At 40.8% G+C, this 17849-nt stretch overlaps 1 protein-coding gene across 4 annotated transcripts in view; it reads right to left on the bottom strand.

Moving 5' to 3' along the window:
• Positions 1–17849, bottom strand: part of MYBPC1 (myosin binding protein C1) — a 114390-nt gene that overhangs the window by 33899 nt on the left and 62642 nt on the right. For all 4 annotated transcript variants that reach the window (XM_075007537.1, XM_075007509.1, XM_075007517.1 and 1 more), the window contains 8 exons: positions 14298–14461; positions 9061–9193; positions 7816–7940; positions 6652–6757; positions 6140–6306; positions 2683–2845; positions 1151–1257; positions 16–149 (listed from right to left, as the gene is read on the bottom strand). In XM_075007537.1, coding sequence (XP_074863638.1) covers positions 16–149; positions 1151–1257; positions 2683–2845; positions 6140–6306; positions 6652–6757; positions 7816–7940; positions 9061–9193; positions 14298–14461 — 1099 coding nt within the window. The remainder of the gene's footprint in view (positions 1–15; positions 150–1150; positions 1258–2682; positions 2846–6139; positions 6307–6651; positions 6758–7815; positions 7941–9060; positions 9194–14297; positions 14462–17849) is intronic.

Genomic DNA, 17849 nt, shown 5'->3' with positions numbered 1-17849 from the left:
AGCAGTTAGTTATACCTTATCCCCTTTACTCCACGTAACTTTTGGAGTCGGTTCTCCAGAGATTGGGATCTCAAGTCGTAGTTTGTTTCCTGCTACTACTGTCACTGTGTTATCTTCACCAAGGCCCTCCAGATGGAGCCTAGGAGGATCTGAAAGTTCAGACATTGCCAAATTTATTATAGTCCTGACACAGTGAGAAGCACATTTGGGTAAGTACAGTGACCTGTCATACAATATAAAACATGTTATAACACAGAGGAAAGTGGTTCAAACTACTCTAACTTGAATGCTTCCCTGATATTTTTAGTATGGTTTAACCATCTTTGGGAGGGGAGACAGCTTACCCTACTACCTTTCTTATGCCCTTCCTGCCTCAAAACAACCTCCAAAGGTCCACAACAAAGCTACTGATAGATCACTGTCACTCTCTGTTCTTAGCCTGTCTTCTCTCTCCCGGATACCTGTATTTTGCTATGTATGGTTGTTTTAACATGCACAGTTTGATAAAGCCATCCCCAATACTAAATGATTATGATTAATATTAGGATTCATAACCCAGCTAATTGGGCATTACTGAGCAGGCAGTCACTATGATATTTTACTTTTGTTTGAAAAATTGGCTTCATGCACCAATTATATATTTAACTGATTGAATGTATCTTGGTTAATAAAATTAATGATTGTTCTAGAGATTGTGTGATAAGATAGGCATATGGAGTAACATGCCCTGTACCACCATTCCTGTATAGAAAAGTTGGAAAAAAGTGTCAGAATTCAAATGGAATGAGAAGTCAGAACACTGAGGAGCACAGTGGTGCATTCCACTCTTATAATGCATGCTACATAGAGGCCTAGCAGCAAGTATTTGAAAAAAACTCTTAATACTTGCTTATTTTTAGGCTTAGAAATTCTGCAGGGGAGTCTTTCTTGTGGCTTTAAAGGTTTTTGGATCAGGCTTTCAAACCATAGCCACATCATGACTTCTGACTATTTCCCTTGCATTTTGCCTAAGTAAAAACTCTGTTCCGCTAATGGAGGATTGCATGTCAATTTCAAGGAATGTCTGACCAAAATTTTTGATATCACACACAGCTTTCACTTTCCATAGATCAAAGAAAACTTTATAATTATAGATCTATTGTGCACTTACCTATGATATGTACTCTGCAGGGTATATTAACTTTATAGGCATCTGGTACGAACATATAATCACCTTCGTCATCAGCAGTGGCGCTTCCTATAACCAACCTGTGGATTCTGTGAAAAATTATAAAATATATTGATTTTAATTGTATTTTGTAGTCTTTATGCAGATATAAGGAAGAATTATTGTTACATCTCAAGTTACAAGTTTACCAGATCTGCTCATTTGTGTCAGATTACTGACTCTAAAAAATCTTTGCTATTCTATGCTAAATAGTGTTTTAAGTGATTAAACTGGTGGTGGCTAAAATTTAGTTTTCTTGAGGAAGGCAACATGGAAAGTAGGAATTGCTAGGGCTCTTAATGTTTTATGTTTGATGATAGAAATGGAAAACTGCAAGGAGTGCAATCTATTTTACTCATGTGTTTTGAGTCACTGTCTATATGGTTGCAGTTAGACCTCTGTGAGAAAATTTGATGTCCCTTTCCCATGAACTAGGCCTTATTTATGTTGGTCCTTCTTTGTGGCTCAGCGTTTTTCTGTTGCCATCCACTGTGATTGTCTGTCCCTGGTATAGAGTCAGAGTGGGTAAGCAGGGCATGCTGTTCTGCTCTGTCTTACACCTGGGGGAAGTGTCCAGAAATACACTCAGATATTTTGAGGTCCTGTCTTCTGGTCCAAGTGAGCTATGCTCAGGTCAGGACCAATTTGAAAGGAGCAGGATAAGTGGCTTTATGCCGCCTTTTTTTGGCACCCATACCCAATCCCAACATGCCTGGGACCATGAGTTTGAGCAACGGCAAAGTTATTCTACTATATATCAGCATAAGGGTCTGTTACACAGCTCTGGTCAGTCACTAGGTGCTGATTACATTTAAGTGGTGGAAGAGTGAGTAGACCCAACACAGTAGCTTTACACCACCCACGCATTCTCCTCCACATGTGGAATTCCCAGATACCCTTCTAGTGGGTTGGTGCAGTGCAGAGGAAAAGTACTGTGGTTGAGGATCTGGCCCTTAGCTCTTTTAAAAAATGGAGAAAATAGTAAGTTAATGCTCTGGAAAATTTGTCCAATGTTCAGAACGGGGGGGTCTGATAAATCCAAAGGGCCTGATACATGCGTATAACCTGTCTTAACAGAGATGTGAATTTTGTGCCCAACATGTGGAAATGGAATAGAAATGGTAAAAAAAAAATGTATTTTCTATCATTTCTAATAGTTGTCTTGACCTTGCTACTTTATGTACCCCAGCGAGTGCAATACTCACTTCAGGCAAAATGCATCTCTGAAATGTAGATAAAACACAAAATATTCCATCATGGCTCATTAGCAGTCTGAAATAAGCTGACTGAAATAAAGGACTGGCGTGGAGCTGGTAGCTGACAAATATTCCTTTTATTGTGAGGTAAAATGTAAATATCTTTAAAGGGGGCCTGACTTTGAGGGATGGAAAAATATAAGTGGGGCAACTCACACTTCGGCATTGCCTGCAGTAAGTCATTCTATGACAATCCAATTAACATTTCAGGAGGCCTACCTTCCTTTGTGATATAACTTTACACGGTCACTAGCTTGAATAAGTTGCCCGTTTTTGTACCACTTCCCTTCTATGTTCTCCGATATCTCACACTTCAGGGCGATTTCATTCCCAAGCCTCACAGTCTGGTCTGTGAGTGGCTGCATTATCTTCAGTGGTCTCACTTAGGAAAACAGAACCATGGAAATTATTGCTAATATTTTGTAACTGCTCATTATTTTATTTGTGTATGTTTACACGAGAAGCCTCTATCGACAGAAGTGACTGTTGAAAGGGATTTCCTGACAAAACTTCTGTTGACGGAGTGCATCTGCACATAAAAGCAGTTCAAAAGAGCAATCCAATCTGTCAACAGAGAGCAGCCAGACTGCCCAGCCCTCTCTCAAAAGAACAGCTGACTGGCAGCTCTGCAAACAGGGCTGTCAAATGAACTGGAAGCCCTGCCTGTTGACAAAAGGGCCCTGGAACATCTACGTGGCTCTTTTGTTGACAGAACATGGTTGAAAGAAGTGTTATACCTAAACATGGAGAGGTAAAATGCTGCCAGCAGATGAGCTGAGTTCTGTCAACAGTCAGTCGACAAAGCACATTTTGCATGTAGATGCTCTGTGGGTTTGTCTGACAAAAGCCCAGTTTTGCCAGAAAAACACTCTTGGGTAAACATAGCCTTTGTGAGCTGCTCCTAGGAGCCATAATCTGAAGATCATATAAGCAGCCCTATAATTATTACGAAATACAACTCTCAAGGCTAAATACTAGTAATATGTACAAAACTGACATGCAATCTCTACTTAAACTGTGCAACATTTAGCCTTCCTCTATTTCATGTAACAGTGACTAAAGTTCTTTAATTGTATATGTGCTTGAAAAATACCATATAGACTGACTGATGGTCCACAACGCAGGCATGGAATGGGCAAACACTGCCTGCTTTCCCAATAATAGGACTATGCAAAACTACCTTCATTGGTCAGATGATAGATTAATCTTAATCTATTTATCCCTTGTCCACCACCAATTATAGTGAGACCACAAATGACCCCCCGCCCCACACACACTGTCCTCTTTTTGGTGGGATGGTCCCGTATTTGGGATGCCAAAAAGGTGTCCCTACTTATTTCAGAAAAGGGACTAATTGTCCCATATTGTCCACTAGCAGCTGCTGGCTGGAGAGCAGGGAGCTCGCAGGTTAGCCTACTTTCCCCTTCCACAGGGCTTGGCGAAGGCAGGTGTTGGGGGAAGCACCACGGTTCCCCCTCCCTGCTGCTTCCTCAGGGCTCAGGGAAGGGAGGGAGCAAAGCACTGTGGCTCTCCTGTCCCTGCTGCTGGGGCTCAGAGAAGTTTGTGTGCTGGGAGAAGTGCTGCCGCTGCCCCATTCCTGCCACTTCCTTGGGGCTCCTGGGAGTGCTAGAGGCTGCTGTGGCCCAGGGCTCAGGGAGGGCAAATGGCTGCTGCCTGCTTCCCAGCTCCCCGGGGCTTGGAGGAGCTGGGAGAAGCTGCCCCTCTCCCCCCAGCATCTCCCTGTCCTGTGTTTGGGACAGGGAGATATGGTCGCCCCCCACACCTGTGATCACTTATAATATGCTAGTGGCTTTCTCTCACATTGGTGATCTAGAGATGAAAATTTATGTATACGAATAATTTTCCCAGCTAGCCATAGTTCTGGTGGCGATCATCTTGACTTAGTGAAATGGGTTAAGCAAAACACGTGGGACATGCTTGCAAATGTGGCAGGACTTAGCATATCTAGAAGAAAGGCAAAATGAGCTCTGCTATTTTATATTCAATAATAAACACATATATTTACAAAAATATTAAAAGTACGTTGCAATAATTTCCAACATTACTCCAAAGTAAAAAACAATAAACTGCAAATATACATGTGCTTCGCTGGTAAGCATGTGTATTCTAGTCACTTTTAAAGATACATGGACACAACCCTCCAGTGTGGGAAGATAATTACATGCATTTCTATGTTGTATTGTCAATATCATTTCTATTCTTTTTTCACATTCCAAGTCTAAGGATTGTTGGTAGGGAAACTAGTTCATGGTAGCACTCCTCATATTTACAGAGCGAGTTAGAAAATGTTTATTCTCTCCAGCTACATCTACACTAGCATTCCTCTTTTGAAAGAGGCATACAAATGAGGGAAATAAAAAATGCAAATAAGGTGCAGATTTACCTATAGAATCATAGAATCATAGAACACTAGGATTGGAAGGGACCTCGACAGGCCATCGAGTCCAGCCCCCTGCCCCAATGGCAAGACCAAGTAGTGTCTAATCCATCCCTGACAGACATCTATCTAACCTGTTCTTAAATACCTCCAGTGATGGAGACTCCACAACCTCCCTTGGCAATTTATTCCAGTGTTTGACCACCCTGACAGTTAGGAACTTTTTCCTAATGTCCAACCTAAACCTCCCTTGCTGCAGTTTAAGTCCATTGCCTTTTGTTCTATCCTCAGAGGCCAAGAAGAACAAGTTTTCTCCCTCCTCATGATACCCTTTTAGATACCTGAAAACCCCTATCATGTCTCCCCTCAGCCTTCTCTTTTCCAAACTAAACAAGCCCAATTTTTTCAGCCTTTCTTCATAGGTCACATTCTCTAGCCCTATCTGTTGCCTCATTTGCATATTCTTCTTTCAAAAGAAGGAAAATAGTGTCAATGTGGCTCTTTCGAAAATAAAACCCCATCTTCCAAAGAGCCACAGCTACACTGTTTTTCTTCTTTCGAAAGAAGAATATGCAAATGAGGCACCAGATAGGTAAATCTGCAACCCATTGGCATTTTCCATTTCCCTCACTTGCATGCCTCTTTTGAAAGAGGAATGCTAGTGTAGACACAGCCTCCAAGAAAAATGTTGACTTCATAAAAAAGACCATTTTTTCTGGTTTTGGGTGAAAAAAATAGCTTTCTGGTTTTCTAATGTTACAGCTGAAAAGTAGATTTTTTCTGTGAAAATTTTCATTTTGTCAAAAACCCAATTTTTCATAAAAAATTTTTGATAGAAAATTTTCAACCAGCCTGACTTAATTTTCTGTTAACCCCAATAATATTGAAAAGAAAAAAAAATTCAGTGCACTGATTCCGAAGATTAGCTATAAGAAAATCACTATGAGAATAATCAGCTGACACTACAGTCTACCATGATGACCAATATTCATTATTGCTGTGTGTTCCGCCTTGTGCTTGTCTTCATCTGTTGTCCCATGTCATATAATTATATTTTGATCTCTTTGGAACAGGGACTGTGAATGTACAGCATCCAGCACAATGGGGTCTTGGTCCATGTTTAAGACTTTTATATACTACGGTAACATAAATAAATAAATAGGTCAGTTTTCCCAATATACGCCTAGAAATAAGCAAAGAGCACTCATGTACTTCGAAAACTAATCTGCTATAGGAGTAAAATTTCAGGTACAAATAAGAAAGTAATACGGTACTTACAATCAACTGAAAGCTTAGCAGCTGATTGCCCTCCAGTTGTCATTACTGAATAGGTTGCACTGTCAGCTTTGGTAGCTTCATCTATGATCAGGGTGTGTTTTTTACCATCTACCTTAAGTCGGTATCGAGATCTAGGTTCATTGGTCAGCTCCACACCATTCTTAAACCTGATAAAAGACAATAAATATTACTTTCTTAGTGAAATTTAACATTGGTCATACTATATTAAGCAAGTTCTGTATGGATGAGTATCCTGAGGAGCTCAAGAGAAGTGTTTGTATAATGTAGGGCAAGAAAAAAAAAGATTTAAATGAACTAATTAATTGATTAATTAATTAATTAAAATAAAAGCATATTATTGCTCCCATAGGGTTTTTTTTTAAAGTTTTTTTCTGATGTTTTCCAATTACATTTCAGTTATATACACAGAAGATGAAATTGTCCGTAACAGACTGCATTATCCATTCCTGGGGATAAGAGCATCTACTCTGAGGCAGTTGAAAGCAGCTTACCATTTGACATTTGCATCATCTTCAGACACTTCACAGGATAATTCTATTCTTTCACCAACATAGGTACTCAGGTCTTCCAGAGGTTTGGTTACCACCACTGGTGGCTCTATGATGAGGAAAAAATATGTTTTTATGTTTCAGAAACAGAACTAAATCAAATAGAAACAACGTTGCAACAGAAAATAATTCTATTTTTTAAAATTCTAATACAAATCATCTTCTTCCAATATTGGCTAAGACTTCATGGCCAATAGCAGGTATAGTTATTGCAGGATCTCGAATCAGTTAAAATATAAACCTCTCTCTTAATCCAGTATACAAACTGTGTGTCAACGTAGGTATTAAGTGCAAACCCACTCCATTCCTAGAAGCTCTCCACCCCTCAGAATACAACGTTGTCATCATATGCTGTGATGGAAATGGCATAATATTGAATCTTCATAAGCTATAACCATCCCTTCTTGTTAAAACTCAAGTCAACATAATAAAAAAGGGAGACTACAACCTTGATAATACATTACTTTAAAAGGACATTGACAGCTATTCAATAGGGTTTTTAGTCACAATTTCTTTAAATAGTTTTTTTGAAATCTATTAAATGTTTTTTTTTTCTTTCCCTGAATTTTTTCTTCCTACAAACAGGAGTTTCCCTCCAATTTTCTAACGCAGCTTTAGCCAAAAGGCTTCCCTTTTACTGCCTGTGTACCACTAGCCCAATTAGTGATTCCAATAGGAATGTTAACAGTGCAAGTACAATGAGACTTGAAGAATTAGCCACCAGTCCACATGCTTGAGAAAAAGACAAGTTTTCTTTGAAGTTTAGTGGCCTAAATCTACAGCTGGAAAGATTGGTTTGTGATGATTTTTAAAAGTTCAGTTGGCTTGAGTGTATTGAGTATCGTCAAATCTCTGTACTGCTAGCCAGGCTAAAATACTTTACTCAGTGGGTCCCCAAAATAGGTTGCAATCTACCTACACGATCACAGTTTCACAAAGGTCCTAGGGTTTGCTGGGTTGTCAAAGTGTGGAAGGTAGGACCTACAGACACACACTGGATCAGAGCCAACGTAAAGTGCCATGGTTCTAGTAAATTGAGCCAAGCTAATTGACCATAATTAAGGGTTTGGCCTGCTGTTTTAAAACTAAAAGAGTAAGATGATGTACCTCTTACAAACAGTTCTGTGGAGCATTTCTCATCACCAGCTGTCACATGATAGCGGGCATCATCTGTCAATGTGCAGTTATTGATGAATAAAATTCGCTGGTTACCTTTGTGTTCAAAAATGTACCTGTTTGAATTTCCACAGGACAACCCAGAATTAGCAAAACATGGTCTTTATTGTTGTTGTTATTATTTTAACTATAAAATGTTCATGGAAATATTGCAGGGGGAACTCGTGTTTTGTGCTGGGTTTTAGAGTGGATGGCCAAAAAGTTCTTCTCCTGCCATTAAAAGGATGGAGAGGTAGCAGTAAATTCCCTGTAGTAAGAAAACCTATAGGCTTGCATGGCATCTAGCACCTTTGCAAATCCCAGGCACAATTATTTTGAAAAATAATTGTAAACCATATCTTGAAGACAACCAAACAAAGTGGGCATCTGAAGACTAAAACCAGTAAAGGTGAAAAAACTAATAATAGGAACCTAGTCTTTGTGCTGACGTTCTTAGCATGTTTTTGAGTTACGATAATAGCTTTATCAGATGCATGAGATGAAGCGGGTCTTTGCCCATGAAAGCTTATGCTCCAAAATATCTGTTAGTCTATAAGGTGCCATAAGACTTTTTGTTGTTCTTGAAGCTACAGACTAACACGGCTACTTCTCTAGTAATAGCTTTGAGGTAAAGAAGATGTAACTACTGGTAGGTCCGATGACTCAGGGGAGTTGTAATGGAACACAGTGCATTCTACATTTATGTCACTTGTTCAGATTTATGCAGGTCAAGTTCAGATTTATGCAGGTCAATAATGACCAACGCTCATTAGCATTTGACAGAGGTTCAACAGCCTGTGTGAAATGAGTTGGTAGGTTCAGTTTAGCATCTACACAATGGGTGTCCAATCAGCCTGTGGTGGACCTGTGATTTGGTCAAGGAAGATTGATGGATTAAAGATACCTAGACTTTATGGACAATGACACTCATTTAGTACTGGGCCCAATCCTGCACAAGCTAACACTAAGAAGTAGGACAGGGAAGCTGCTCACTGAATCCTCAGTATAGAGGTCTGGCTGGTAGGATGATTAAGATAAATAGGCTACAAAAGAAGTTGGTGTGAACTTGGTCACTGAGAGGGGTAAGCCTTCATGAAACAAAGCTAGTTTTAAGGGACGATGCAGTGTGTTAGTTCAGCTAAAAAGTGAGTATGGAATTTATTATTGCTGTACATGCTTTTACTAAAAATCACTTACTTTGTACTTGGCCGTATTTCTTGGCCATTCTTATACCACTTGAGCTCCACTGTTGGATCTGCCAACTCCACAGCAAACCTTACTCTAGCTCCTTTATCCACTTGATACGCAGGATCCAGAATTTTGGAAAAAGCTGTTGCAGGATGCATGAAAAGAAGAAGGGAAACAAATGAAAAATTTCAAGTTATCAGGTCATTGCATAATGCAAAACCCAAATGGTACTATAAGAAGCTTGCTGCAAATAATTGTTTCATGATAAAATTATTAATATACAGTACATAATATGGAACCCATTGATAATGAACTTAATTACAGTAGAACTTTTTGGTGTTATTACTGCTTCTTAGGCCAACCCTGAAGTCCTTACTTAGGCAAAATTCCCGTTGAATTTCCTGTTGCCAGAGTAAGCATTTTGTGATTTGCCTAAGAGTGAATGAAACTCCCAAATTATTTCAATGAGTTGGAATATGCAATCTTCAGTTCCCTTTATACTAGAACTGTGCAGAGTGTCGTGAAAATAGTTGAAGCAGGCAAAAGTACAGGGTAGTCCACTTTTAAACTGAAATTTAAAATCAAATCTCTAAGGAGGTTTGCTAAAAGATTCACTTTGGTTTGCAAATCCACTTAAGCAAAACTGGTTTGAGTTATAATTTTGGTCAATTTGTGGCTTTGTATAAAAATCATATAAAATGTATATTTTCACCTTATTACCTATAAGGCTAGGTAAAGCTTGGAGGTATCAAGAACATTTCAGCTGATTTTGAAGTTTGTTCCCACAGGTAAATTGCTCACAGATAATTATAGTGTAGTCAGTCTTGATGTGACAGCAATTGCATTGTCATGCAGTATCTGTTGGAGACCAAATTGTATTAATCTTATGTATCATTGGCCATGTCTACATTTGGCCAAAATTTTGTAAAGGCCATGCTGATGGCCAAATTGGAGCACACTAATGAGACACTGAAATGACTATTCAGAGCCTCATTAGCATGCTGCCAGCTGCAGCATTTCGAAAGTGCTGTGTTTCGATCGCACGCAGCTCGCCTACACGGGGCCCTTTTCAAAAGGACCCCACAAACATTGAAATCCCCTTATTCCTATCAACTGAGTAAGGCTGGAAGTTTCACAGCCTTAAAGCTGCCGGTCAGAAGGGAGTGGCACAAGGGCCGTGTCTACACTAGCCCCAAACTTCGAAATGGCCACGCAAATGGCCATTTCAAAATTTACTAATGAAGCACTGAAATGCATATTCAGCGCTTCATTAGCATGCGGGCGGCCGCAGCACTTCAAAATTGATGCGCCTCGCTGCCAGGCGGCTCATCCCAACAGGGCTCCTTTTCAAAAGGACCCCGCCTACTTCGAAGTCCCCTTATTCCCATGTAGGAAGTAGGCGGGGTCCTTTCGAAAAGGAGCCCTGTCGGGACGAGCCGCATGGCGGCGAGGTGCGTCAATTTCGAAGTGCCATGGCCGCCTGCATGCTAATGAAGCACTGAATATGCATTTCAGTGCTTCATTAGTAAACTTCAAAATGGCCATTTGCGTGGCCATTTCAAAGTTTGGGGCCAGTGTAGACATAGCCAAGGGTTCCTACCCAGAGACAGGTGATGGCTGGTCACCTGAAACTTGACTGGGATCTCCTGATCACAGAGTAGAGATACAAGTTCAATTACCCCAAAATTGACACTCAGTTTATAGCGCAGTTAATGTGAGGGAAATAAGACAGGTCTGCAGTACGTATCTGTCAAAGCTATAGATTTTCCCCAAGGTATATAGATTTTCAGATCCTCTTACAGGTCTGCAAAGAAAAACCCAGATACAGGAAAACCTTCATTGGTTTGGCAGCCACTGTGTGGCTACAGCTACACTATATTCCCCTTTCAGAGGAGGAATGCAAATGAGGGAGATAAAAATGCAAATGAAGGGCTGATTTACAAATGTCACACTTCATTTTCATAATCTCGTGTGATTGCATTTCTGGAAGAGAATTCTCCAAAAGCAAAAACTGGTGTGTAGATGGGGTTCCTTCAGAAAAAAAAAACAAACATTTTCCAAAGAACACTTCTTTCTGAAACGAAATAGGAAGAAGAGTTCTTTCTAAAATAGAATTTTTTTGTTTTTATGTTTTTTGAAGGAAGCCCATCTACACGGCTGTTTTTGCTTTCAGAAAAGTCCCTTTTGGGAACGCAATCGGAAGAGATTATGCAAATGAGGCATGAGATTTGTAAATCAGCACTTCATTTGCATTTTTGATCTCCCTCATTTGCATTCTGAAAGGGAAACGTAGTAGAGATGCAGCCCGAGAGAATGGGAAAACAGGAAAGGCAGCTAATCAGAGTTGGTGCAGGTGCTGAGTGATATCCTAGTTCTTCACCCTTTGGAGCAATTAATGATCCTTTCCCATCCTTTTGCCTAGAAGATTCAAATGTCCTTGTATGTAGCAACTGGCTGGGATGCTGCTGTTCCTGCCAAGGCCTACAGTGCCTGCTTTGATTCCTGGCATTGCTCCTGCAGCAGGCCTGGGAGGGGAGAAGAAGATTCTCCCCACATGGCTCCACCTTTTAGAGAGTTCCACTCAATGTAGGAACTTCCCTTGTGGCACAGACCAAAGGTCCCTTTAGTCCAATACTCTCTCCTTCAACACTGGCCAGTGCCAGAGGATTTAGTAGATGAGGACCAGTACCCATATAGGTCAATTGAGCAATAACTTGCCTATGGTGTTGGAGATGGGTGACTTCTCCCTGATCTCAGGAATTTGGTGGCTGACTTCTATTCAGAAGCAGAGTTTTGATGTTTTATGCAAGTTTTTGTCCTATGTAAATTTTTGTTCTTATTCAGAACAAGATTTGATATTTAGATATATGTTTCATCCCTTTTTGGACCAAACTGAGGTCATAACTTCAGTAATATGTTTGGCAGCAAATTAAACTAATTAAATGAAATGCTGTATTTAAGAACATACCCAAAGTATTTCATTTGATTAATTTTAAACCTGGGGATTCCTGATTTACATTGGCTGTCCCCTAGCTTATGATTTATCAGAAAGTAAATAGAGTGGCAGAGTGACCTTTTCTATCCTCTTCATTATGGCTGTGGCTACAGTTCCCCTCTCTTTTGGAAGGGGCATGCAAATACGTCTGATCAGAAATGGAGATGAGGTGTGAATTTAAATATCGCACTCCTCATTTGCATGCTCACACAGGACCTCAATTCTGGAAGTATTGATTTCGAAAGCCAAAACAGCCATGTAGATAGAGTTCATTCGAAAGGAAACCTCGCTTTCGAAAGCACCCTTTTTCCTGAAAAAAATTAGGAAGAAGGATGCTTTTAAAGTGTTTTTTTCCTTTTGAATGAAACCCATCTACATGGCTGTTTTGGCTTTTGAAATCACGTCTTCTGGAATTGAGATCCCACATAAGTATGCAAATGAGGTGTGTGATATTTAAATCTGTGCCTCATTTGGATTTCCAATTAGCCACATTTGCTTGCCCCTTCCAAAAGGAAGGGGCAGTGTAGCCGTAGCATATGAATTTGTTTGTCAGAAGAGTTCTACCATATTATGGTACAAAGGAATATGTTTAAATACAATTGCTTTTAATAGGCAAGAAAAAGAATTAAGCTCTGTGTAAATGACAGTAGATAATTTTTAATTTCCAAACAAGACTGAGTGAAACAGAATCATTTATTTACTTCTGGTAGTAGCTGACATAATTAAATAAATATACATTATTTCTGGATTCATTGGCCCAGACTACCAGGTATGGCCAAACTGTACTCCATGCAGGACTGTAGATTGAGCAAAGATGGCCTTTACACTATGTTCCCTCGATGCTGGTACTGGCCAGTGGTTATTCCTGTCTGTGGCATGAGTTGGAACACTTTAAAGATTGTTCTGACTTACACGCATCTGACAGATGCCTCAATGGAGTGATATGGTGGTGGAGAGTAGCCTTATGGGGACCACGGGTATATAAGAAGGCTTTGGCCATGCTCTCTTTTCCTTGGAAAGCTTCCTGACCTTTGTCCCGGGAGGGAGATATTTTCTACATAAGGGAAATCCTCTGGGGAACCAATGGAGCAACACAGTTAACTGGAATTAATCTGCAAAGCAACTCAGTGTACAAGCAAATTCCAGAATGTTACCTTGGCCAAAATACACGTGCATGTACATAAGTTGCACTATTTGTATTACTAAGCATCTTGGGTAGGAAAGGGCAGTTCTGAATCAATGTACCATGCACAAAAAGGAGCTTTTGTGTGCTAGCCAGGTTCTCAGTGAAGCGAAGTTTCAAAATTAAGAACAAAAAATTAATGGCGAAACACACATAAGGGCTATATCTACACTAGCCCAAAGCTTCAAAATGGCCATGCAAATGGCCATTTCGAAGTTTACTAATGAAGCGCTGAAATACATAGTCAGCGCCTCATTAGAATGCCGGCAGCCGCGGCACTTCAAAATTGACGCGGCTCACAGCCACGCGGCTCGTCCAGACAGGGATCCTTTTCGAAAGAACCCCGGCAACTTCGAAATCCCCTTATTCCTAACAGCAGATAGGAATAAGGGGATTTCAAAGTTGCTGGGGTCCTTTCGAAAAGGAGCTCTGTCTGGACGAGCCGCACGGCTATGAGCCACATCAATTTCGAAGTGCCGTGGCTACCGGCATTCTAATGAGGCGCTGACTATGTATTTCAGCGTTTCATTAGTAAACTTTGAAATGGCCATTTGCATGTCCATTTCGAAGTTTTGGGCTAGTGTAGATGCAGCCAAGATGTTTAATATTCCTAAACTTTAATAATATAAAGTGTCACTCCTAACACAGGGAGTAAATTCTGCCGTCTGTAACCAAGCAAACCTCCCTTGCAAGTCAATGGGAGTTGTACTTAATTAAGAACCACAATTTGGCACACAGGCCATTAGTGTAAATACCAAATGGTGTGTGGCTTTTATGTCAAGCACTGTGACCCAACACCTGCCCCTGGCTTACTCCCATGTGCAATGTATATATTTCATGGACTTTGTCTCATTTTCTCTCAAGAAAATGGTCCACGTTTAATCCACATAGTAACAGAGAGTTAGCCATGTTAGCCTGTATTATAACAAAACAAAAACAGTAGAAATGCAGCACTTTAAAGACTAAAAAAATGATTTATTAGGTGATGAGCTTTTGTGGAACACATCCACTTCTTCAGTGTTTTGTCATGTTTAATCAACATGTAAGAAACATTTTCCTTAATCATACCTGCACTTTTCTTCTCTTCTCTACGCATGCGTTTCAGACGTTTCAGCATGCCTCTCAGATCAGTTATACCATACTGAAATGCAATCTTCTCATAGTCACTGGGTTTAGCATTCTTTAGGAGCTCCCACACGTCTATCTCAGGCTCTTCCTCTTGTTTAATCTCTCTAACAGTAGAAAAAAATGGATACAGCACAGCGAATGAGACTTCATTTCATTAGAAAATCAGGGACAAGTGGATATTAACTCTATCGTGAGGTTAGAGAAGTTTTGGTTAAGGTTTGAAGATTTAAATCAAAAATTTGATTCACTTAAGGATGGACCTGAGCTATTGAGGTTAGTTCTGGATTCAAACTTTCTCACATACATGGGTAACTGAACTGGTTTCTGTTTTTTTTTCTTTTATAGAGGGCTGGCTAACTATGAAATTCAGATCCTGTCTCTAGCTTCTCCAAAATTCAGGAGGAGTTGGACACAGGATTCTTGTTTGGGATATCCAGGTATCATCAGCAAGTGGCAATATTTGAAAATACAGTAGTATAATAAGGACTGAATCTGATCTCACATAAACTAGTTTCTCATACTGCTTTAACTTCACTGACTTCAGTGAAGTCACTTGTGATTTACACCAACATAACTTAAATCACAATCTAGCATGTAAATTCTATAGGTATAAAAGAGGCCTTTATTCTTTGAGTGTAGACCCCAATTCTGCAATAGTTTCTGGTAATGGGAGTGGGACATACAAAGAACCTCACTGAAGACAACGGGACTCTCTACAGGCATCAGGGTTCACCCATTAACAGAAATTAGTTCATGCAGCTGAGCCTGGGACCAGTTAGCTTCATCATCCTAACAAACAACAGAGAACTTGAAGCTTAATAACACATAGTTTACAAGAGAATCACCTGATTGGCCAGACTGCCTGACTGGCTGAAGGAACCAATGGTGCATTCTCAAACACAGGAGCAGCATTAGGCCAATGGCTGCTTTCAGCATTGACCAATGCCTGTGTAAGCCAGCTACTGTTCCTGGCCCCAGCCCTTGTCTTGCCTTGCCTCACTTCAGGTAGCTCTGGCCCTCAGCTCCAGTTCTTCCCTTCTTAATCTAGACTCCTATTCATGACAATCAATTCCTGCTGTATTCACTAAATATGATCACCCACATTCTAGTATTTGACAATTCTGGTCTTTGCAGTCCAAAACCAAAAATGGTGTATCTTCATCTTCCAGGATGAATCCCACAGAAAGTAACATGGCCATGTAGCAGCTTTGTGAATTTACAAACCCAGATTATCACTCTGCAAGAGCAGAACACTGCTTTAATATACTCAAGTTTTGTACCAGACTGTAAAGAACAGAAGATTCCTTTACCAGGCAAGTTTGATGGACACCATGATAAGTCCTGTAGCTTCCTGAACCACTGTCAGCTTTTGTTTCTATTATGCCTGCAAACTTATACCACAGACTAGTCCAGAGTGGGGCTCGTCATCAGTTTGCTGACCAAAGAGATGCAGGTCTCAGCCTCTTCACTATTGGAAAAATCCAGCTCTTTCTTGGGCCAATAAAGAATTATATCCAAGTCACAGCAATAATTTTTGAAGACCCAGATTGAACATTCATGTAACAAGCTGTGTGCTGCAGGCCCTGAGAAAGGGATCCAGCCAGTTAGCAACCACGCCATGGAGTTTCAGTGCCTGGTCACAGACACCAAGTAGTACAAAGCTGGCTCCATCTGAACAAGATCAAAGGCAAGTTTGTGTGGGTTGAAGCTCTGACCAACTTGGGTCCACTTTTTACTTTAAGACAGACAACTGCCTGGAGGATACCAACAGGAAAAAAAGTGGTTCCTTGGCTTGGGTCAGAACACCTTCCACACCCACCCCACAAATTGAGCCTGTGCAATGGGAACAGCTTGACACCATGTCTCCAATGCAGAGAAAAATCAACATGAGGCATAAGGTCTATGCTTCTACTGCTGAGGGCTGAGATAGTTTGCCTTGAGTTGTATGGCAAAGGGATGACCCATTTCTTAGCCAAGAATATGTTAGATTCCAGTGCTGGTAGAGGCACCTGGGTGAGGCTGGCATCTCTTCTTTGCTCCCATTCATGGCTTCTACAGTTGTCCTCAAGTACCTTACTGGCATCTAATCAATGCTCAATGCACCTCTGTTATAACAACCCCTGGTGACAGAGATTAGTCTGGAACCAAGGTTCTCACACTGCACAAGGCTGTCACTGCATGGACACCATGAACACTTCTCTCTTATCTTCAGGCCAAGTCACAGAAGAGGTTACCCTTGGAGGTCACCATCCCTCAGGGACTGCATAAGTAATTTCAGCTTGGGTTGGTCTCTCCCACAGTCTTCAATCATTCTTGGCCTTCCATGGCTTATGACATATGATCCCTAGCTCCTTGGTGATCAAACGCTGTGCATTTTAATTCTGGAGCCCAGTAGTGGGTTAGATTTCTTCTCTCGAGTGATTCCAAGGGAGTCCGGTCTCAGCCAAGAACTTTGGGATGGGGGGACCAGTTTGAAGGGCTTCTCTTGCAGCCTTAGAGATAAAAACCAAATCCTGGGACTTCACAGATATTTTCAACAAGAAGGCTGTTGTTTTGCCTTCTCATTGGTACTATGATTAGGCTGAAGATTTAACAGACAGATCCAAGGCTCACTTTGTGTGTATCTAGTCTCTTGCTGAATCAGAACTACAAGGCACTAAGAGTCCATATCTGAGAAAATGTGAAAGGAGACAATCTTTCTTGTGGCCAGAAAAGCCGGCTCTCTGTGGCGCTGTGTGGGCAACTGGACACTGAATAATCATCAAGAGAATCAGTACTACCTGTTGCTTATCAACAAATTCTTTTAGCGGCTTTACTCTGCCAGGATATTTACCAAACTAGACCTCCACTGAACCTATAATCTCAATCTGATTTTGGAAGGGGTGAATGGAGTTCTGCCTTAAACACAACATATACACCTGAATATTGAGGGATGCTCTTCAGACTGTGCAATGCCTCAATAAACTTCCACCAATTTTGTATATATACACCTCAGTGCTAGCCTAATCTTTTCTGAACACCAGACTCTTCATGATCAGCAGGAGTGACACATCCTGGATAGGCTTCACTCGAATCATCTCTTAGGCAACACTAGAAAGTTGTGAATTTGATCAGAGTATGATTGAATTCCTAGGTAATACTGTTTTCCATGGGGAACTACCTATGGATCCCCACAAATCAGTCACCATGGCCGTGTCTACACTAGCCAAAATCTTTGAAATGGCCACGCAAATGGCCATTTCGAAGTTTACTAATGAAGCGCTGAAATACATATTCAGCGCCTCATTAGCATGTGGGTGGCTGCGGCACTTCGAAATTGACGTGGCTCACTGACGTGCGGCTCGTCCAGAAGGGGCTCCTTTTCGAAAGGACCCCAGCTACTTCGAAGTCCCCTTATTCCCATCTGCTCGTAGGAATAAGGGGACTTAGAAGTAGCCAGGGTCCTTTCGAAAAGGAGCCCCATCTGGATAAGCCACGCGGTGGTGAGCCACG

Source organism: Carettochelys insculpta, chromosome 1 (genome assembly GCF_033958435.1).
Source record: "Carettochelys insculpta isolate YL-2023 chromosome 1, ASM3395843v1, whole genome shotgun sequence".
NCBI lineage: Eukaryota > Metazoa > Chordata > Testudines > Carettochelyidae > Carettochelys > Carettochelys insculpta.
The sequence above is the reverse complement of the archived record's forward strand: the minus strand, read 5'-3'. Positions and strand labels throughout refer to the sequence as shown.